This window comes from Haliotis rubra, unplaced genomic scaffold (assembly GCF_003918875.1).
Source record: "Haliotis rubra isolate DU_JTF1 unplaced genomic scaffold, ASM391887v1 Scf143, whole genome shotgun sequence".
Taxonomy (NCBI): domain Eukaryota; kingdom Metazoa; phylum Mollusca; class Gastropoda; order Lepetellida; family Haliotidae; genus Haliotis; species Haliotis rubra.
The window spans coordinates 548671-569896 of record NW_025765370.1 but is presented as its reverse complement, the minus strand read 5'-3'; the positions used below and the strand labels follow the sequence as shown (position 1 = coordinate 569896).

General features: G+C 39.4%; 1 protein-coding gene across 1 annotated transcript in view; it reads left to right on the top strand.

The window, feature by feature from the left end:
- The window catches only part of LOC124269258 (ensconsin-like), a 64941-nt gene that overhangs the window by 26216 nt on the left and 17499 nt on the right, over positions 1-21226 (top strand). Inside the window, 10 exon segments of the mRNA XM_046704269.1 lie at positions 3077-3368; positions 6502-6528; positions 6927-7052; positions 8850-9074; positions 10171-10379; positions 11498-11569; positions 15660-15973; positions 17158-17338; positions 18685-18789; positions 20070-20123. Of these exon segments, the coding sequence (XP_046560225.1) occupies positions 3077-3368; positions 6502-6528; positions 6927-7052; positions 8850-9074; positions 10171-10379; positions 11498-11569; positions 15660-15973; positions 17158-17338; positions 18685-18789; positions 20070-20123 (1605 nt within the window).

Sequence of the window (21226 nt, the reverse complement as noted above, 5' to 3'; positions counted from 1 at the left end):
CTGTATTGTAGTAGTGGGTGTCCTCTGGTTGTCCTGTATTGTAGTAGTAGGTGTCCTCTGGTTGTCCTGTATTGTAGTAGTAGGTGTCCTCTGGTTGTCCTGTATTGTAGTAGTGGGTGTCCTCTGGTTGTCCTGTATTGTAGTAGTGGGTGTCCTCTGGTTGTCCTGTATTGTAGTAGTAGGTGTCCTCTGGTTGTCCTGTATTGTAGTAGTAGGTGTCCTCTGGTTGTCCTGTATTGTAGTAGTAGGTGTCCTCTGGTTGTCCTGTATTGTAGTAGTGGGTGTCCTCTGGTTGTCCTGTATTGTAGTAGTAGGTGTCCTCTGGTTGTCCTGTATTGTAGTAGTGTGGGTGTCCTCTGGTTGTCCTGTATTGTATTGTAGTAGTAGGTGTCCTCTGGTTGTCCTGTATTGTAGTAGTAGGTGTCCTCTGGTTGTCCTGTATTGTAGTAGTAGGTGTCCTCTGGTTGTCCTGTATTGTAGTAGTGGGTGTCCTCTGGTTGTCCTGTATTGTAGTAGTGGGTGTCCTCTGGTTGTCCTGTATTGTAGTAGTGGGTGTCCTCTGGTTGTCCTGTATTGTAGTAGTGGGTGTCCTCTGGTTGTGTATTGTAGTGTCCTCTGGTGTCCTGGTTGTCCTGTATTGTAGTAGTGGGTGTCCTCTGGTTGTCCTGTATTGTAGTAGTGGGTGTCCTCTGGTTGTCCTGTATTGTAGTAGTGGGTGTCCTCTGGTGTCCTGTATTGTAGGTGGGTGTCCTGTATTGTAGTAGTGGGTGTCCTCTGGTTGTCCTGTATTGTAGTGGGTGTCCTCTGGTTGTCCTGTATTGTAGTAGTAGGTGTCCTCTGGTTGTCCTGTATTGTAGTAGTGGGTGTCCTCTGGTTGTCCTGTATTGTAGTAGTGGGTGTCCTCTGGTTGTCCTGTATTGTAGTAGTGGGTGGGTGTCCTGTGTAGTAGTGGGTGTCCTCTGTGTCCTGTATTGTAGTAGTGGGTGTCCTGTATTGTAGTAGTGGGTGTCCTCTGGTTGTCCTGTATTGTAGTAGTGGGTGTCCTCTGGTTGTCCTGTATTGTAGTAGTGGGTGTCCTCTGGTTGTCCTGCATTGTAGTAGTAGGTGTCCTCTGGTTGTCCTGTATTGTAGTAGTGGGTGTCCTCTGGTTGTCCTGCATTGTAGTAGTGGGTGTCCTCTGGTTGTCCTGTATTGTAGTAGTGGGTGTCCTGGTTGTCCTGTATTGTAGTAGTGGGTGTCCTCTGGTTGTCCTGTATCTGGTTGTCCTGTATTGTAGTAGTTGGTGTCCTCTGGTTGTCCTGTATTGTAGTAGCTGTACTCACTTGACACAAACACCAGTCCATGCGAGGTTAATTGATGTTAATGGTTACCTTGAACACTTCGCTACAGAAATATAAAGGTTCATCTACATGTACATTATTCACAATTGCCTGCAATGAAAGGCAGATGCTTTTTTTCCCTTGCCACATAGACATTTTCACAAATAGAAATCAATCGTTATTGACCAATATACAAAAAGCAATTCACATCACCCGAAAACAGTTGACTGGAGCACACCAGCTGTGAAGTAATGGTACAGTACTGTTGCCACCAAATACAAAAGCTCTCTTCCCAATTCACCTCACCTGACTAAGTGACCTTGACCTTGTCAAGTATTGACAGACAGGCAACAGGCAAATGTGTTGCATTTCAAAAGTAAGCTGCTAGCTTGTCAATATCACACTGCGCTGAAGCCGTGACTCATTGGGTTGTGCACAGATGTGGCTGTGCTTCAGTATGGTTCATCAGGATGAAGGTGACTGGGCTTCTGCAGAGCAATAATCATGGATGGTCTTGTTTTTATCAAACTACACTACTCCAAAGGACTTAATAAACGCCCAATTCTTTCATGTTAGATACACAACATGTATATCTATATTTAAGGATGCAGTGCGTCAGATTGACAGGTTATTGATATTTCAGTTTAATATCTGATCCCCAATTTCTGATTAATAATGGTCAAGTGACACTGTATTTCTGAAACATGGTCTGTCATCCTAGTCATTGATGTGTACATGGGTTGAAAAATACCATTGCCCGATGCCCAGGTCGATTGGATTTCTCCGGTCGGTCAAGTAAATATCCACATTAAACTTTACTGTGGTACAGTAGAGCCAAACTACTGAAATGTTTTGATATATGAATTTTGATGATGAAATAAAAATGCAATTGCTATCAATTGATAAAGAATACTTACAAAATAAAACCAAATTGTTAATTGTGGTCAAGTGAAATTAATATTTACTCAAGTGGATTTTGAAAGATTACTGGACCTGTGTCCAGTGGAGTTTTGAAAAACATTTCAACCCCTGGTACATATTCAAATCAGTTTGAAACTTCAAGGAATCTGAGAGAAGAGTAGAAGTAGCATTATAATACACCTACAACTGATGTTATGTTAAAGCTACAGTGTTTTTAGTTTAGATGATTTGAACATAGTTTTGATGCCTTTAAATTAGATTTTGAAACCAAGTGTGATTTTAGGATGTAGGTTTGTAGGTGTTATTTTTGGTGACCTCTGACTGAACACACACTTGCACAGACACATGCATACACACATGCATACACACACACATGCATACACACGCGCACACATACACAGAAAAAGAGAGAGAGAGGCTCTTAGTATCATTTTCTGCAGATTTTAGTGTTACGGGAACTAATTTTAGCTGAGTTACTAGAACAAACATTTTTTACTTCACTGGACTGACCCGTGAAGATCCGGGGTAGAATAGGTCTTCAGCAACCAATGCTTGCCACAATACGCGACTATGTTGTCGTAAGAGGCGGCTAACGGGATCGAGTGGTCAGGCTCGCTGATTTGGTTGACACATGTCATCAGTTCCCAGTTGTGCAGATCGATTTTCATGCTGTTGATCACTGGATTGTCTGGTCCGGACTCGATTATTTACAGACTGCCGCTATAGTGCGGTGTAAAACTAAACTCACTCACTCACTCACTCACTTCACTGGACTTGGGCGCCATCGATTTGACAGATGAAATGTTTTTGATTGATTTTTGTGTATTTTTCTGCAGCAACGTCGGGAGGAAATCATTTACAGGGCGCAGGAACGAGTGGCCCGGTATGAGCAGTGGAAACTCGGGGGACGGAAAGGGGGGAGTGGTCACGTTTTCGGCTTTGGTAGCCGCACACCTCGTGAGATTTGCCAGCCTTCTGAGCGACCAAAGCGGTCATCTTCTCATAGTGCGCTTATACGCCGCTCTCCTAATGGTTCCGACTCGGACTATGCTCGACCGCAGCGTCGTGCTCTGTCTGCGTGTAGCACTGTTCGACGGCACTGTTGTATTGACATTAACCATATAACTGGTAGGTGTTTAACACACTCTAATCCATTAGTTTCTTTTGGGAAATCGTCAAGGTTAATGGGTTTATTTTATTGTCAGTATAGCATCAATGTAAAGCTGAAAGCACTGGTGATGGGATATTTTTCTGCTCTATATAATTGCATCATAATTTAGTGAGATTAAAATGTTTTATCGTAAAATAACATTTTTATAATAAATTTAATAATAATTCTGTAATATCAAGTTGGATCATGATAATGAAATGTTAATTACAACCTTGACATTAAAGTAAATGTTATTTGTATCAAATTTGAGAATTTTGTAAACTTTTATGGGGATCCTCAAAGATTTAATTTTTGAAATAACGGTCATTGAAAGAGGATCTCCTTAAAAGAACTCCCCTGCCCTCCCTACCCACTTCACCCAAAAGACTGCATGGAACTATAAATCAGTCCCTCATATTTTATGTGTGTATAAACCTGATTGTGAGATCCACAGATAAGGGCAGGCCGAACCAAGGTATCGAAACGACAACCCTGTCATTGTCATGTTGAGAACTTCCCTTTGTTCTTCAACCCTGCATGAAGCTTTGTCACCCAAATCAGCAGGCGTGTCACAGAATGATTCTCAAAAGCTTTTCATGTTGTCAAAACTGATATTAACAATTAATGCCAGAGCTCAAAAACAAAATTATCTGGAAGGGAAATAGTACTTCAGTTCTTTATGAGGATGGATATCTAAGGGATGCAGTTACCATGGTATCCTCCATTATGAGAATCTCATCTCACTAAGTTGTGTTTGCATCTTATGGTACTCGATATATAATATCACTAAAACGACTAACACACTAACAATCTGTATCTACCAAGACTTGCTTCCACAGGAGATAACGGTTGGATAAGATTTCATATCTCCCTGCTGTGAAATTGCAGCACAATGCTTTGCAGACCATTGTGACGTCATCAGTTAAAGCGACGTCACAGTCAAATGACATCACTTATCGCTTCCAATGAAGCTGGTATGCTTTACACTCAAGACACTGATTTTTGCCGTTTAAAAACTGAAAACTTGGAAGTAAGATTTTGGACGAAAAATAGGATCTCACTCTCATGTCGTTAGTTATCAAATATATCAACACTTGATAAACGTTTACAACATTTATTGTGTTGATGTATTGGATATCTAAAGACACTTGAGTTAGATTCTTCCCATGTATCACAGATATCTAGCATGATGAACCTTTCTCAGCTTGCATGTACTCTTTTGCTTTACCTAGCTTAGATGCTTGAGCTTCTTATGTAGCAAGTAGTCTTGGTGTCTTTTGTTGTTGTTTGTTTTGTTTGTTTATCATACAGTTTGCTGTTGCACATATTTTGAAATACGTGGGACTGTAATGAATCGAATGATACACTGTGGCACAATGATATGCATTATCGATCAGCGCCAGAAGCTTTGAGTCTACCGCCATGGGCTTGATGCAATTGTCAGGAGAGGTTAGTCTTAATGTGCATACTTTCGTACAGTTTATGAGACTGGGAAAAAATTTAAAACTCGGGCTACAGACTAGTGGCTTCAGTCACAGGCTGCGTTATGATACTTGTATCAAGCTTGCAACTCATATATTGTAAGATGCTTCCTTGTGCTTTGACTGTAATTGTTCAGGGCAAAATTGTACTTTATCACACTATACTTGCCGTAGCACAAACTGAATTTCTTAAATAAACTTAAATATACTTAATTCTTAAAGAAGAAGTGTTGGGGTTTGTTGACGCCCTATCAGTTGAGCTTACTGGCACTGAAACAGGAACTGTCATAATTAAGTTCTGATTTGATCACATGGTCTATTGTCGGCAAAACAACCAGACCAAGATCAATTTTATTTGGCTGGGCTTCATTAAGTGGCGACTTCTGAAACTGATGTAAATGAATGAAAGGGATTGAAAACAAGATTCATTCTATTTTTCATGAAGATTATGGAACTGTCAGCAAGCCCACACCATCCCCAAACTAGACAGTATGTGATCTAATGGAAGCATTGACGTCCAACATTGGTACATATACATATAGTGCTATGTAGCTTTCAGTACATAATGTGATGATCATATTGTGCTGCAGTGTATTATAGATACTACAAGAAATCATTACAGTCCTTGAAACTACACAGATGGCACAGATCTGTGTATTTTACAAAGACATGAATGCATTGTACGAGTCTTCAGCCAAATCTTGGACTAATCTTAGTGCAGTGATTGGTCCTATACTAAAGGGTTACTCACGCTCTTGCAAACAGCCATTCTGCTGCAATTATCCATATACTGCACCAAGCATGCAGGTACTGTTAATTGCCTTGAATGCACCTTCTGGACCTATATGCATTTTGAATGTGAATATTGGTAACAGATGCATTTCCATTATTAAGTTCGCCTGTAATTTCTGGAGCATGGTTTGGCATTGATGTCATTCCTTGAATGGGACGACTTAACCATTTCCTGTACGTGCTAACTGGATAAAGAATAAATCGCTTGATTTACATTTTAACGAATGTGATTAAATGTGATGCAGTTGATTTGAACTCTTTCTTCTGCATGTGAATGTTATGAAATGCTGAAAATATTTTTTACAAATTCTAAGCACTGTGACAAAAGATCCTTTACATAATGATCATATTTTCTTTTCTAAAAATGCTTGCTAATATAATGATCCGTGGCTTTTTCATGCAACACCAGACTCATTTTTATAAATCAGATTTTTAACGATAGACTCTAGAAACTAGAAACTGAGACTTGTTTCATTGTGACATTAGTGAAGCAGGTACCCTTCACATTCAGAAGCTTACCCTCTCATACAAGCACTAATTTCCGCTAAGCAGCAAGTGAGAATATTTGTCTAATCCTTATACCAGCTTTGTTCACGTTTATGCAAGATATTCAGTAACTCTTCTTGCTCCACATAAAACACATTCCTTCACATTTGCAGTGAATTTTTTTAACAATTGTAGGATTGGATTATTGTGTTCCACGACCAGGTTTATGTTTATGGATAAAGGATTCAGGTTAAAAATAAAAGTAGTTTCAGTAAACTTGGACACAGTATCAGCAACAGTTATCTCCCCTGGATACCGAATTGCTTCTTACGCTTGTCCTTGTGTTTCCTAGCTCTTTACAAGAAAAGATCCCGCAAAGGTCTGTAATATATTTCCTCACCCCTTTGAACACCTTTTATATTTCAGGTAGATAAAACTCCGCCAGCTTTTTGCAAACAAATCTTTCGACGTGCATTATTTTTATGGGGACAGTCATATAATATGGGTGGTTTGTGCTCATTTCTTGTCCTTATTGAGCTCTTGCATTTATATATACGGTAACTTTCCTTTGCTTTAAACAATTTCACAGATGCTTGTTAATTTCGACTGTTTATCACAATGAAACAAGTCTTCTCATCACATCTTTGTCTATTGCGACACGGGTTGTGCTCATTGCATTTCATAACATGCTCATGCGGTCTGTGACAGGTGTAGATTGCCATGTGCCTAGAACACATGGCAGGCATGGTGGTGCATTTTGCTTGCTTGTTACTGTAGGACCTTGCCCTGGTGAGAACCCCCCTTCCAAGCATTTGTCGGTCTCCATGAGTGTGCTTTATCACAAACGAAACCCAGACTTTGCTTCTTCGGGTATGCTTAACAACAGACCAGATTCTTTGTTGGGTAAGATGCTTTTGTTTTGTTCCTCTGAGTTACACAGAGGAATGTTTCATGTTCTTATTTTCTATTTCTTTTCAATAACTAACCTTGACAGGCTTTTTGTTGTTTTGTGTCTATTTTCATTTCTTCATTGTCGTTTTTGTGTTTTTTAATATTTTTTTGGTCTTTAGATTTCATTTAAATTTAGTTATGATCAAGGAAGAAATAGAGACAGTTTTGAAATATGCCCCCTTGAGACCCGTTTGCAACTTGAAGTTAGACCTCAGTTGGGATCATATTTCAAAATTGGTGCCCCCAGCAGCCTATGATTGTATGGTCAGACTCGTGGTGCCTCATGTCGTCGTGGTCTCAGGATTGTGGACTGGTGCTCATGATGTCAACCACTGTTTTGTCTGGACCATACTTAATCATTCAGACAGCCGTCACTTACCTGGAATATAGGGTGTGTAATAAGAAATATGCAAAATAAGCATACCTGGATCAACCCATGGTCAGAGTAGGTGCCCAGATCCCTGTTTGTTATAAGAGTTGACAAATTGATATTTGAGTGATTAAAAAGTCAGGCAGCAGATTTAGTGTCTTAAAATTTAGGGAAATTTTTTCTCAGATTTGAGTAAAAATTCGAACTTAAGTCAAAACTCAGACTTAAGTTTGTTTCGAGAAATCAGGGCCTGGTCTTTCACAAGGAAAATACAATTTATTTCCTGACAAAGTTATCTGGGTGTTGTATCTCATAAATATTACACGAGGCCCTGAAAGCTTGAAACAGTTGCCATGGGGATCCTTGCAAGGAAAGATAACTCTGCCTACCTGTATTGATGCTACATGGTGTAAAGCTGTTCTATCATAATTGTATTAACATACTTGCTCACAAGGCATCAATGAATTTTCCCATTAAGCTCTAAAACCTTGATATGCATGTGACAACTTCCCCAGATATGGTTTTCAAAGGAATGTGCGCTGACATGCATGAGGTTGCATAATAGTAAATGATGCAAGGATTTTCTGTTAGTTGATGAAGAATGTTAAAGTGCATTTTGTTCTTTGTTTGTATATGTTGTCGTAAATTGAAGATTGAAATGAAATTAGAATCTGTAGATGTAGAGATTAGATCACTTTCCTAATTCATCTCATGAGCTTACCTTTTTGTTGTGTTTTTTCATCATTCTTGCAAAACTGAAGTGATACAAGTCATCCTTAGGAATTTCAATCTATTCTATTCCTCCATCATGTCAATGGCATGGTTAGATATTGAAAATTTTAAAACAAGACAAATGTACTCGTGATTGTCAGATAATGTGACTGTTATATTTGGAGAAACCTGACAGATTTTCTGACAATGTGACATTTGGTTGAATGTTTAGTGCCTTTATCAAACAAGTGGTCCCACTTCCAGCTCTGATATTACTGTTTCTGAAATGACAATAATGAATATAAACCCCATTGTTTTAAAAGAAGTAAAAGAACTCTCATTGGTTAAATGATGGGAAAAACTGCAAATCAGATTCTTTACCTAAGTGCTTTACACCTCAGTTCTGCATTCTTGTCACCTTTCATTGTTGTCATTAATCTTAGTAGTTGATTCTGTGATTGACATTGTTGACGTCACTTTGACATGTGCATCACAATTTCACGTCATCAGTTAGTTGCACATGCTTTTCCAGCTCTCATTTCTCATCACATGATCATCCGACAACTGACAATGGTGAAGGGTTCGTCTGTACTTGTCTTACTGACACAAAATTCACCTGTTGTTTCTCTCTCCCTCCCTCCTCCCCTGCCCTGCCCTCTCCCCCCCAGCTCTCAACGCCATCCCAGAGGGTCGTCGATCTATTCTAGCATCCAGCAATCCTCCGCCTCAACGTCCAAAGAGTACAGTGGGCCTTAACTCAGTTCGCCTGAGAGAGCAGAAACCTCGTAAGCCACGTCCGGCCAGTATTGCTAGCAGTATGCCCAGCTTTATGCGTGTGGAGATACCCAACCAGGCATCCCCACGGAGCAAGAGCACTGACAGGCTCTCTAGAGGTAATAGGTCTTCTTGCATACAGGCTTCACAAAAGGATAAGCCAACTGAAAACGATGGATTTGAATCCATGTATAATGATCAATGCAGGGATTGATCTACTTGAAAAGAGAGAGATTTCAGATGACACTTTCATTTACTTGTCTTTGGTTCATTCGAAGCATCCATTTGAGACCAGTTTTATCCACTCATACTCAGTCAAAACAGTTTTGAATTTTTAAAGAAAAATCATCCTCTCAATTGACTTTCCGTATTGGATAAGAAAAACCTCTCTGCTTATTTACAGTTAAACTGGTAGTGAATTGTATTGCATGTACCCAGAAATGGATTCTTTTCAATAAGAGGGTTTCTGTAATGGAGCTATGTAAGCTTGAATAAAAGAGTTTCATTTTGCATGACAAGAAAACCACCTGCAGTTGCAGCAAAAGATGTTTGATAACATGGCAAGTTCTGATTATTGATTCGTCAGAGAGAGGCAAATGGACCAACAAATATTTACTATGGGTCCACCAGGTTTTGGAGAAGATGTTTCTTTTTGTAATAACATTCAGTTTTAGGGATCTGGTTCTACCTAACTTTAACCTTTTCTTCTTGTTATCTAACCTATTTGAATTATAGTTACAACCTACTCATTCTGTCCAAGGGCAGCTAGTACTTTAAAAGTTGTCTCCCCTGATAATGGCCATCATCATCCATTTTGAAAACAATATGTCCTCTGCTTCAAAGTTGCCGATGCTCGTAGATTGTGTTCCCATAGTTACTGTATATGTCTGTAATGATGTTGTAGATGTAGTATTGGTTTTGGGATACTATTTGTTATCTTCGTTTTGTCAACAAGGCCACATTTTTTGGCAGTTGCATTTAGACACTTTGGGACATGACGTGATGTTCCTCAGGAAATTGAAATGTAGTTTCGAACAAAAGTTAGCATTTTTGAATGAAATGGTCCCATTGTTGTAGCTGCCTCTTGCCTTCTAGTTCTTTATATACTAGTATTTTCTAGACTTTTTCACTCACCTTTTAAAGCGTTCAGTTGCAAATTGACATCAGTATTGCCGTTTCTGGTTCTGTAACTAAGAACCTCTTGCTCGTCAGCAGACAAACCTAATAGAACTCCTCGGAAGTCTTTAGGCAGTCAAATCATGGAGAGAAAGAAGGAGGAAGAGAAGAAAGAAAATGGGACAGATGCAGAGAAGAAACAAGCTCTCAAGATGAATCGTCGGTCAATTGACAGACTGTCTCAGCCGAAACAAATTCGAGAGAAACCAGAAGCTGAGGCCAAGGCTGAAGGAACTCCCGCTCCTAAGGTGGGTGTTGATGTTGCTTGCTACGTCATGATGCACTCGATGTTGATGTTTGTGCAGTTGTAGCAGAGATTTAGAATTAAATAGTGCATTTTTCAATTTTTCGTAACAAAAGTTGGTTTCCATTCTGCAAGTAATTTACTTATTGATTGTTGTAAGTATATACTGTCAGCTTGTGTGTGTTTGCTGTAGTGCTGAACTGATACTTTATGAGTGAGTGAGTGAGTTGGGTTTATTGCCAGTTTTGACATTACTCCCGTTATATCATGTCAACTTAATGTCAGAGGAAAGCCCAAACATGATACAGCTGCTGACAGTCTTTCTGAAGCAGGTGTGAAGCCCATTTCTGGTGTTCCCCGCAGTGATGTTGCTGGAATATTGTCAGTCAGTCTGAAGAAGGCATATTTTGTATTTTGTCAGTTGGAAAAGAAACTGAATTACAAGGACACTGGTCAGAAAGCAATAGGATTCCCTTTTCTTCATTTTTATCGATATCAGTCTGTAGAAAATAACTCAATTCAAACTACTGTCACAGTTGGTACCAAAATCTTGGTCTTCTTGCCAGATTATGTCTCTTAGCATAATTTTGATAATGTTACCAGAGGTTACTTGACCAAACAAAATTTTACGCGACTCAAGCTTCTTAACAGTGGCTAAAATTACAGACTGTATTATATCATTATTGCTATGTTCTTTTGGAACTCATGCCTTGAGTTTTAAAAAAAGCTTTCCCAGCTTTGAACCCCTGGTTGATGCTTACATTTTTAGCTTTTAAGATCAATTTTTAGCAGGGCCTGCATGAAGAACTTGAACCTCGCATGACAGAACATACTAGTATGCGTATGGCAAGCATGGTCATATGTTCAGGAATGGACCACTTGGTCACTGGGTTCAAGTGTTGAAATTTTCCTCGAGGAAGATAGGTGCATGGCCGAGGTATTTAAAGTTTTGTCAAATAAAATCGCTTCTGAATTGCTTTTGTGAATGGACTGAATGCATGTGTCAACATGGAATGTAATCTGTCGAGAGATGTTAATGCGTCATGCCCTGATCGTTGAGTTGACTGCATCTGCTAGTTTTCTGATTTGCCGTATGAACCTCCTGCATACGTCATGTTACAGAAGTCGCCTAGAACACGATTGTCGCCTAGAAAATCTTTGTCCACCACAAATCTTGCCACTGGTGCAAGAAAGGTTTGTGTTTTGCATGCACCATTGCTTGCACGCTTCGCAACATATTGTCTGTGTATCTGTATCTTATAATCCTACAGAGGAAGGATGTCATGATGAAATCACAGATCCTCTTTGGCCTCAAGAAAATCAAATAGTGCTTTCAGCAATAGCAACAATTACTCAACACTTGTATATCCTATAAAGAAATAACCAGTGTTTCAAAATTACAAGGATCCTGAGATATTGTAGCTCTGCTCCCATAGTATTTCAATTTCAAGACCTGTAAATGCTTAACATTGAACATTTCAGTTTTGACAATAACCTTCATGCCTCTTTTCAAAGACTGAATAGCCATTTAACGCAGTGGATAAAAAAGTTTAACAAATTGGATTTGAGTTGCAACAAAACAAAAATTACTTTCAAGTTAAAATCGTATTTCTTTTTATATATAATAATACTGGTCAAAAGAAAGTAAGGAACAGTCAAGTCATTCATATTGCTATGATAGATAGTAATATGAAATAATTTCGTGTTCTTAAAGTTCTTTTGTGCCATATATTTGAATGAGGTTAAAGTTTCGTCATGATTTCCTTTCCCTGTTTTACTACACGAATGAACAGGATACTGCAATACTGAGAAGGTCCTTGTTAACAGCCCTGACAAAAAGCATCCTTAGTGCCAAGCTCTCATAACTCTGTATGGAAGTACGATCGTGTTGGCCTTATGATCGCTATTGGGTCCAGGTTGACATTTGGCACTATCCTTTTCATTCTGTATTTGAGTTTGCTGAAAGTTTAGTTTTGTTCTAATACACTTGTTTCATTTCAGGCATTGGATTATCTTGCTTGAGTTATGTCACGCTTGAGATTATAGGCTGCTTGTAGGATAAATCTGAGTCATTTCTCCAACACTGCAAACACTTTTTCTCTTCTAGGTCATTTTCAGGAAAACGGTCAGTGTTAGGTATCGGAACATTCTTATCATGAGGTGACTGGATCTGGTCATTGTGTTTGTTTGTAGAAGATCTGATACTTTTCAACACATGAAGGCATCAAATTCTTGATATGTCTGACATTGCCTGCTATGTGAAGATTTGGTTAGAATGTTAACCTGTAACCTATGCTTCTCCAATGAGGAAGCAGCTGATTCAGCGATAAGACTCTGTGACATGGTTGATGGCGTGTTAGCATACCCATCAGTTTGGGGAAGTGCTCTTAATATCAACCATTGGTTGTTTGATCCAGACTCAAGTATAGACAGGCTGCAGTGATATATTGCTTGAAGGAACTCAATGTTACCAATATGTAATAAATGTGGACTTATGTAACAGATAGTAAACTAGGGTTTAAATCCTACATTTGAAAAGCGCAGTTAAGGACATACTTCAATTTCAGCTGAACCAAATTGCAATACTGTTGTATGACAATGTGTGTCCTGAATTAGGAATTATTGTCTAGACCTGCACCATCAATCTTGCAGCTTTTTATGGTGGCAATACCGTCACAAGAGTACATACACTGGTAGTGAAAGGATGACAGCTTCATCAACAAACTAATCCTGTGTAATTGATATGGTTGGTTTTGTGTGTCATGACTTGTCTGCTGTCACAAGTGATAAGTATCGGAGATAGGCCAATGGTGTCTGTGAGCTATGGGACATTTTGTAATTCTCCTTTACTGACGCCTGGAGAGACAGGTCTGGATGGTACAGAAATAAAATAGCTGAATGTTGTTCTTGATAGCTGTAACTTGCAATGGAAAACTTGGACCTGATGAACACTAGCGCTGAATTATAGTACACTAAAACTTGGACCTGATGAACACTAGCGCTGAATTATAGTACACTAAAACTTGGACCTGATGAACACTAGCGCTGAATTATAGTACACTAAAACTTGGACCTGATGACCTGATAGTACACTAAAACTTGGACCTGATGAACACTAGCGCTGAATTATAGTACACTAAAACTTGGACCTGATGAACACTAGCGCTGAATTATAGTACACTAAAACTTGGACCTGATGAACACTAGCGCTGAATTATAGTACACTAAGTAGTCACAGATCTTTTGCTTCAAGCTGACTCGCCTATAGATAGACAGTAATGTAGATCTAGTTATAAATAACTCCCATGTATATCATTATCGCCCTGTTAAATATCTAATGCGTTAACCTGGGGCTGGGGGGAACACTTATGAAAACCATAAACAAGTCATTGTGGACTCCTGAAGATCCGATAAGAATAGGTCTCCAGCAACCCAGGCTTGTCGTAAGAGGTGACTAACGGGGTCAGGTGGTCAGGCTGGCTGACCCATGTCATTGTATCTCAACTGTAGATACATGCTCATGCTGTTGATCACTGGATTGTCTGGAGCAGACTTGATTGTTTACACACTGTCACCATATAGCTGGAATATTTGAGTGCGTCATTCAACAAACCAACCAATGGTATCGACCGGTAAACAACAATGATCAAATATTGTATACAGTAACATTTTTAAACTTTGGGAACAAGTTCCTGTTTAGTCTAAAATGAAAGTTAATTCCCATAGATAAGATATTGACTTTCGAAAAAAGAAAAAAAAATGAAACTTATGCTCCTGTTGTCGGAACATTATTACTTAGCCTTGGACGAGCATAGTGTGATGTTTCCAGGTTTGGTGCATGTGTTACAGCACAAGGTTCAGCCAGATGTTGTTATGTTGTATCCTAGATGTTCAGTATCTGTGGTGGCACTGTTTATGTTGTATCTGTAGATAGATGTGTATTCAGGTGTACCCGGGTACTGTAACCCTTGTATAAGAACATGTATATATTGGAAATATACCCATAATCGAACCAATACCTGGCAACTTGCTAGGTTATCTTTCACCTGTATGTGTGTATATGTTTATGTATATAATTATATATCCTTTGTGACCGTAATCAATCATTTTTAAAACAAGCATTTAAAACTAAATATTTCATAAAGGCACTTTTGAAACAAAATCATACATTTTCATTAAATTTTCTGTTAGAAAAAATGATATTGCATGATTCTTATCTCCCATTAATAATGGATCTTTATTGCCATAATATCAACATGAACCATTACGTCTGAAGATCATGAAATGGCCAGTTTTGGAGTCATCACAAAGTAAAATATGACTGGGACTATGAAGAGTGACAACAGTCCTGTAACAATCAGTCCAGAATAAAATCGTGCAATAGGCTGTGTTAGAGCTAATGATCAAGAATCTAGACACTCCTGTAACAATATCCAGAATGGTGCAATGGGGTAGCCTAGTGGTTAAAGCTTCCAATATAAGTGGGGCGATTGGGGTAGCCCTAGTTAAAATTCCCCACATGTCACGCTGAACATGGGTGAATCCCCCATGGGTACAATGTGTGAAGCCCATTTCTGGTGTCCCCCGCCGTGATGTTGCTGGAATATTGCTAAAAGCGGTGTAAAACTAAACTCAGTCAGTCTAATACAAAATAACTGAAAAGCACAAGCTCTTTACCTCGACGTTTCAGTAATACTAAGACATTTCAGTATCCAAATCTGGAACTATCTGAAGTATCTGAATTGTAACAATACATTAGTTTTGCAACTGTTATTAATCAAGGTAGGTTAAATCTTAGGTTGTGGACTATTGAGTGTTTGTGTCTCACCAAACATCGCCACCATACCACTACGTTCTCACGTTCGTTTGTATTCTCATACAATTAATAGCTTTTACTAACCCTTAGTTAATTTACAGGTCAAATATTAATCTTTGTGCACTTTATGTTCAGAATTCTTTTTTTAACAATTTGTAGAAGTGAGTTTTCTTTTCAAATCTCATTTCGTATTTTCAAACTTTACAACTGCAAAGTAAAGAGTTTGACAAGGAAATTCTGCATGATCTAATAAATCTGTTTCCATGACATCATGTGTATTCCAAGAAAATCTCCTAATATGCTTATGGGGTACATTTGCCAAAAAATTATTTTTCAGCCTAAAACTTCAAGAAACATTTTTTAAAACGAAAATTTGATGTAATTTATGAAAATTTAGGTGTTTCAGCAGGGCACACAGTATTCTGATCTGAATCGTCAAATACTATAACGTGCTATTAACTGTTTCAGCTGCCTTCAAAGCCAATACTGAAGGACAAGTCTAAGGAGGCACCTGTTGGAGCCCCACAGGTTGTGATAGAGGATGACAAGGCTGCCATGTCTCGATCAGCCCACGAGGCCATGTCCCGGTCAGTGATGGACATCTCATCCAAACCCACACCGGACATCATGTCCAAGTCAGTGGACATGTCCAGTATGTCCAAGTCCACCCAGGACATCTCTGTGGAGGAGTACAAAGCCAAGCTTGCTGAGAAACGACGTCAGGCAAGGGAGAAGGCTGAGAAGGAAGCTGAGATTGAGAGACAGAGGCTTGAAGAAGAAAGGTAGGGTACATAACTCAGATTGTGTGATTCTTCGCTAGTCACTAAAAAAAATGCTCAATTGTTCATGGATAAGTGGCCTGTGCTTAGATTTGTTTGTTCCAACCATAGCTAAATTGTTCTTTTACCCATATAACAGATATAAATTTCTTGTGTAGAATTTTTTATTTTCTATTGAAGTTTGTGAAAGAAGAACTGAAAAATAGTGTAAATTTATATTAATGTGAAGTTGATTGTGTGTATTGGTATTGCCTTTTTAGTATTTGATAACATTAGTAAGATTTTTTTAACTTTTGGACTTTTAATTGAGGATTAATTCATTCATTAGAAACATATATTCTTTTCGTCCTCTTATCTCCAGAGTTCACAGTTTGGCATGCCTACACTTGTATTTTGGATAGACTCCCATGGTTCTAATAATCATGATTTTTATTAATCTAATTTGCTTGACTACTCCTTCTAGCGGACCAATCAGAATGCAGTTTACAAACCAGCCTCATTGTTTGATTTGCAATGTCAACAACACGGAGGCCAGACCCATTCATAACGCCATACAAGTGGACATTATTATTATATTATAACGATAGAGTTTGCAAGAGTTTCTACATTGAGAAACTGACTGATATGCGAAAACCCTCAGAAAATCATTTGATGTAAAGTTTATCTTCATGTCCATAAAGACTGTGGCATTGGTCTCTAGGCAATGCAAGTTACCTCCCTTGCTCAGTTCCTCTTCCCTCATGTTGATGTTTGATGGATTGCTAAAATGGTAATGTAAAGCGAGCGTTTCAACTTGACATTGTGAGTGAGAACCATAGGAGTGCTTCCATGAGTCAGTCAAGCTTATAGAGAGATGTAGAGGTTTAAGATTCAAGGGCACATAGATTACATCACTATAGAGAGATGTAGAGGTTTAAGATTCAAGGGCACATAGATTACATCACTATCAATAAGGAAACTGTTTGATAACAGTATGTAATAATGTTAATAAGCATAACAAAATCCACTCACAATTTTCATTACCACAAATGTGTGGTTGTTTCATTTTACAATTCTGATGCTAATTATTCACAAAATCCAGACTAAGGTTTAAGGAAGAAGAGGATTTAACATATGTTGGGATTGTTGCCAAGATAATTCAGCTTCAGTGTGTGTGTTAAGCTACAGTATATCATCTTCTTGTGCAGACTGGCAGAGGAAGCACGTATGAAGGCGGAGGAAGAGGAGCAGTGTCGCCAGGAGGAAGAGTCTTTGAGCCTAGCTGAGGACGCTCGCAGGGCTGAGGAAGAGAGACTCAGGAAGGCCATCGAGGCTGAAGAGTCTCGCAAGAAGGAGGAGGCAGAGAGGCTGGAACAGGAGAGAATCGCTGTAAATACAAGTTTGAGACTACTTCTGCTTTCAATCCCTCATTTACCCAATTATGTTCACCTCTTGAAGATTTGAATATCATGGGGCGGGGTTGGGTAGCCGTGTGGTAAAGCGTTCGCTTGTCAGGTCGAAGACCTGCGTTCAATTCCCCACATGGGTACAATGTGTGAAGCTTATTTCTGATATCCCCATGATATTGCTGGAATATTGCTAAAAGTGGTGTAAGAACAAACTCACTCACTTATTGAGTGTCATTGGACCGTTATATGTATATATATAGGTTTACACACTGTACCTATCTGGGGAGTAGAACATATGTATTTGTTGTGATGATAAGTCAGATCAGGATGCAAATGCGTAACTACTAGGCTACAGGGGTGGAAATAACTTTAAAATTGCTAGTGTACCCCGGAACAGGGGCACATGTAAAATCACTTGCCCTGATAATTTTTCCACTATACCAGCCGTTTTCTTGTTGAATTTTTAAAATAAACAACATAATTAACATTGGAAAGTCAACTGGACCCCGGTACAGTGTGATATACAAATTTGCTTGCCCGACAGAAAAAAACACTGGACTCGGACATCTGGCAATGGGTTATTTCCACCCCTGGGCTACCCTGACCCATATCTGCTATACTGGAGAACAAACCCCCAACACCTTTACATATCATAGTGTACATAATAGTGAGGGGTAAATAAATTCCATGTCTGAAATGCCACAAGTCCCATGTTCGTTATATTTCTATAAGTGATTTAGTGGGTTTGCCAAGACGTTTAAAATGGCACTTGGGAATTGGATAAGCAGATAGTGACACTATTTTCTGACATTACATAGAAATGAGAATATTCCATCGTTATTAGTTGAAAAGAAAGTCTCTAAAGTCCTTGTCCTCACCAAATATTACATCTCACACTACCAGGCTGATGGCCATGTTTGGCCTGGAGCATACAGGCTTGAGAATATTCCATACTTTAGGAAGCAGGAATTGTATTGAGAATTGTGAAGACAAATACCTGTTCACACAGGTGGAAGGATTATCCCACTTGGTTTGTCAGCACTCAACTTGTAGGTTTATCAGAATAGTAATTGTCCAGGGCCCCGTTCCTCAAAGCGATCGTAGCTCTACGAAACTTGAAAGTTGTAAGTCTATGTTAAAGCATACGATCGCTTTGAGGAACGGGGCCCAGACCTGACTGACTGACTCATCACTACCGCCCTGAAACATGACTTGTTTTAGCTGAAGCATGCGCTATGACTAGATTCTGTGTTCTGCATACATTTGAGAACAGCTTCAAATTTGTGTTCTGTAAGATCTCACTGTGATGAACCCTCTCAATAACAGAAAGAAGAGGCCGAGCAGCGAGCCAAGGAAGAGTCTGAGAGACAGGAGAAGGAGAGACAGGAGAGGATGAAGAAGGAGGAGGAAGAACGCCAGGAGAGGAAGAAGGTATGTCACATGAGGTCCCTAACAGGATGGACCGCCTCCGTGGTGTAGTGGTTAGAGCGTCCGCCCGGTGAGCGGAAGGTCGCGGGTTCGATCCCTGACCAAGTCATACCAAAAGACGTTAGAATATGGTACTTGTTGGTCCCTGCCTGGCGTTCGGCATTAATGGGTATAACAAGGACTGGCTAGCTAATCTCGAAACGTTCGTAGCCCTACGAACGTCTTAAGCCCATTCTTAACACATTGGCTACGATCAAAGTTAAGAATTCTTAGGGTTACGAACGTTTCGAGAATTAGGGTCAGTATAATGTGTCTGAGTGGGGTATTCATGCTTCACTGCGGCATGGTATCTCAATGTGCTAGCACTATAAAACCAGCTTCATTCTGGGCTAGTACAAGCAGCCGCACATACACATACACATGCATGCATGTCGTCATATGAACGAAATATTCTCGAGCACGACGTTAAACCCAATTTCACCTCACCTCACCTAACAGGATGGGTACTGAGAACCTGGAAGTTGTGAAAACTGAACAGGGAGTTAGGTGGTCACATAACTTGCCTAATAGTGTGTCAGGATCCATAGATATCCATCTGTCCTTAAGCATAGTATTTGTGTCAGAGGGGTTCTTCCTGGAGAGCTGTAGATGTGGGTCTTGATCTGAATCCATGCCATACTAAAAGATGATAGAACATGGTAATTGTTGTTAACCTGCCTTGTTTTGTTGAGAGGACAAAACAAGCACTGGTCGACTCTTTGAGTCAGTTGTTGTCTCTTTGTTGTTATTCATGTTAAACTGGGGCGTGGGGTAGCCCAGTGGTTAAAGCTTTCACTCGTCACACAAAAGGCCCGGGTTCAATTCCCCACATGGGTACAATGTATGAAGCCCATTTCTGGTGTCTCCTGCCATGATATTGCTGGAATATTGTTTTAAAAGCGTAAAACTAAACTCACTCACTCGTGTTAAACTGCAGCATGGTATGTCGGTTGCTTAGCACTAAATGCTGTCCTTACTTCACACTAGTCCAAGCAGCTACACAGACACATACATGTGCATGCTCATCACTATATAAGTGCAATAATCTTGACTATGATGTAAAACCTGAACCTCACAGTATCGACACCTTGATATGCCAGAATATTCCTGACAACAGCGTAATACAACATTCAGTAAATCATTCTTCCCTTTGAAAGTGCCCAATGACATTTACTATCCCAGTGTGATGTATTTACACCCTTGTTGATCATGACATTGGATCTAATTGTTTCGCATTATTCCAGCGTCTGGAGATGATCATGAAGAGAGTGAAGACTGATGGAAGTGAATCACCCAAGGTAGGTTGCTGAAGTTGTTGCTGAAGTTTGTTGCTGAAGTTGTTGCTTTGTTTGTTGTTTGATGCCTCACTCAGCAATGTTCCAGCTGTATGGCGGCGGTCTGTAAATAGTAGTGTTGGGAATTGGTGTAAATCTCATTATTGATGATTGGTTCATTACAACCGATCAATCATCGAAAATAATTGGTTAGCGTCATTTATCAAATTTTCCTGGTTATGTTTGTTAATGCACAAAAAATAAAGAAAAAAGATGTAGTTCTCTCGTTTCTTTTCGCAAATTGCACAAAATGCATTTGCAAATTTCACATCTTTAAAGGATGACTAGTGTGTTAGGAACATACATTTCCTGGAGTTGTTAAGATAAACTTAATCATGACTTGGAACGAGCTTGTATTGCTTATGCAATGTCGAGACAAAATCAACCTTTTGCAAAATATTGTTATTGCAAACAAGCGGTCCAAAATTGTTTGTGTTCGATTATGAGAAAACATGATCGATTGCTTGGTCGTTTGTCATTGCGACCAATCTTCGATTATTTCAATTAATCGGACCACCACTAGTAAATAGTCTAGTCTGGACCAGATGATCTAGTGTTTTAACATCATGAGCGTCAATCTACATATCTTGGATACGATGACATATGTCAACCAAGTCAGCAAGCCTAACCGCCCAGTCCGTTAGTGGCCTCTTACAACAAGCATGGGTTACTGAAGACCAAATCTTCACGGGTATAAGCTGCTGAAGATGACAATCCTTAACTTTCACATCAGATTTAAACAAAGTTTTCAGTATACATAGTATAGTTTCTGCGAGGTGTGTTTTCTTTAGACAAAGTTGTGTATCAAGTGGAGTTATGGCCCTGTGGTTGAAGTTATAGAGTTGTCTCCCCTAGCCAAGGGAGGATCAGCTGATAGTGTGTGTTGAATTCCCTGATTTACCTTGCTTTGTGTTCCTTGGCCTCTCAGCACCATATTTATGTATATCGGTTTTACTCAAATTGTAATTGTCTTTGTTCTTGTCGCTTTCATCAACCATTAGGTTGACTAACAGCTTGTTCAGCTTGACCTGAGCTACTCTACATATGCATGACCCGGGAGGTCAAAT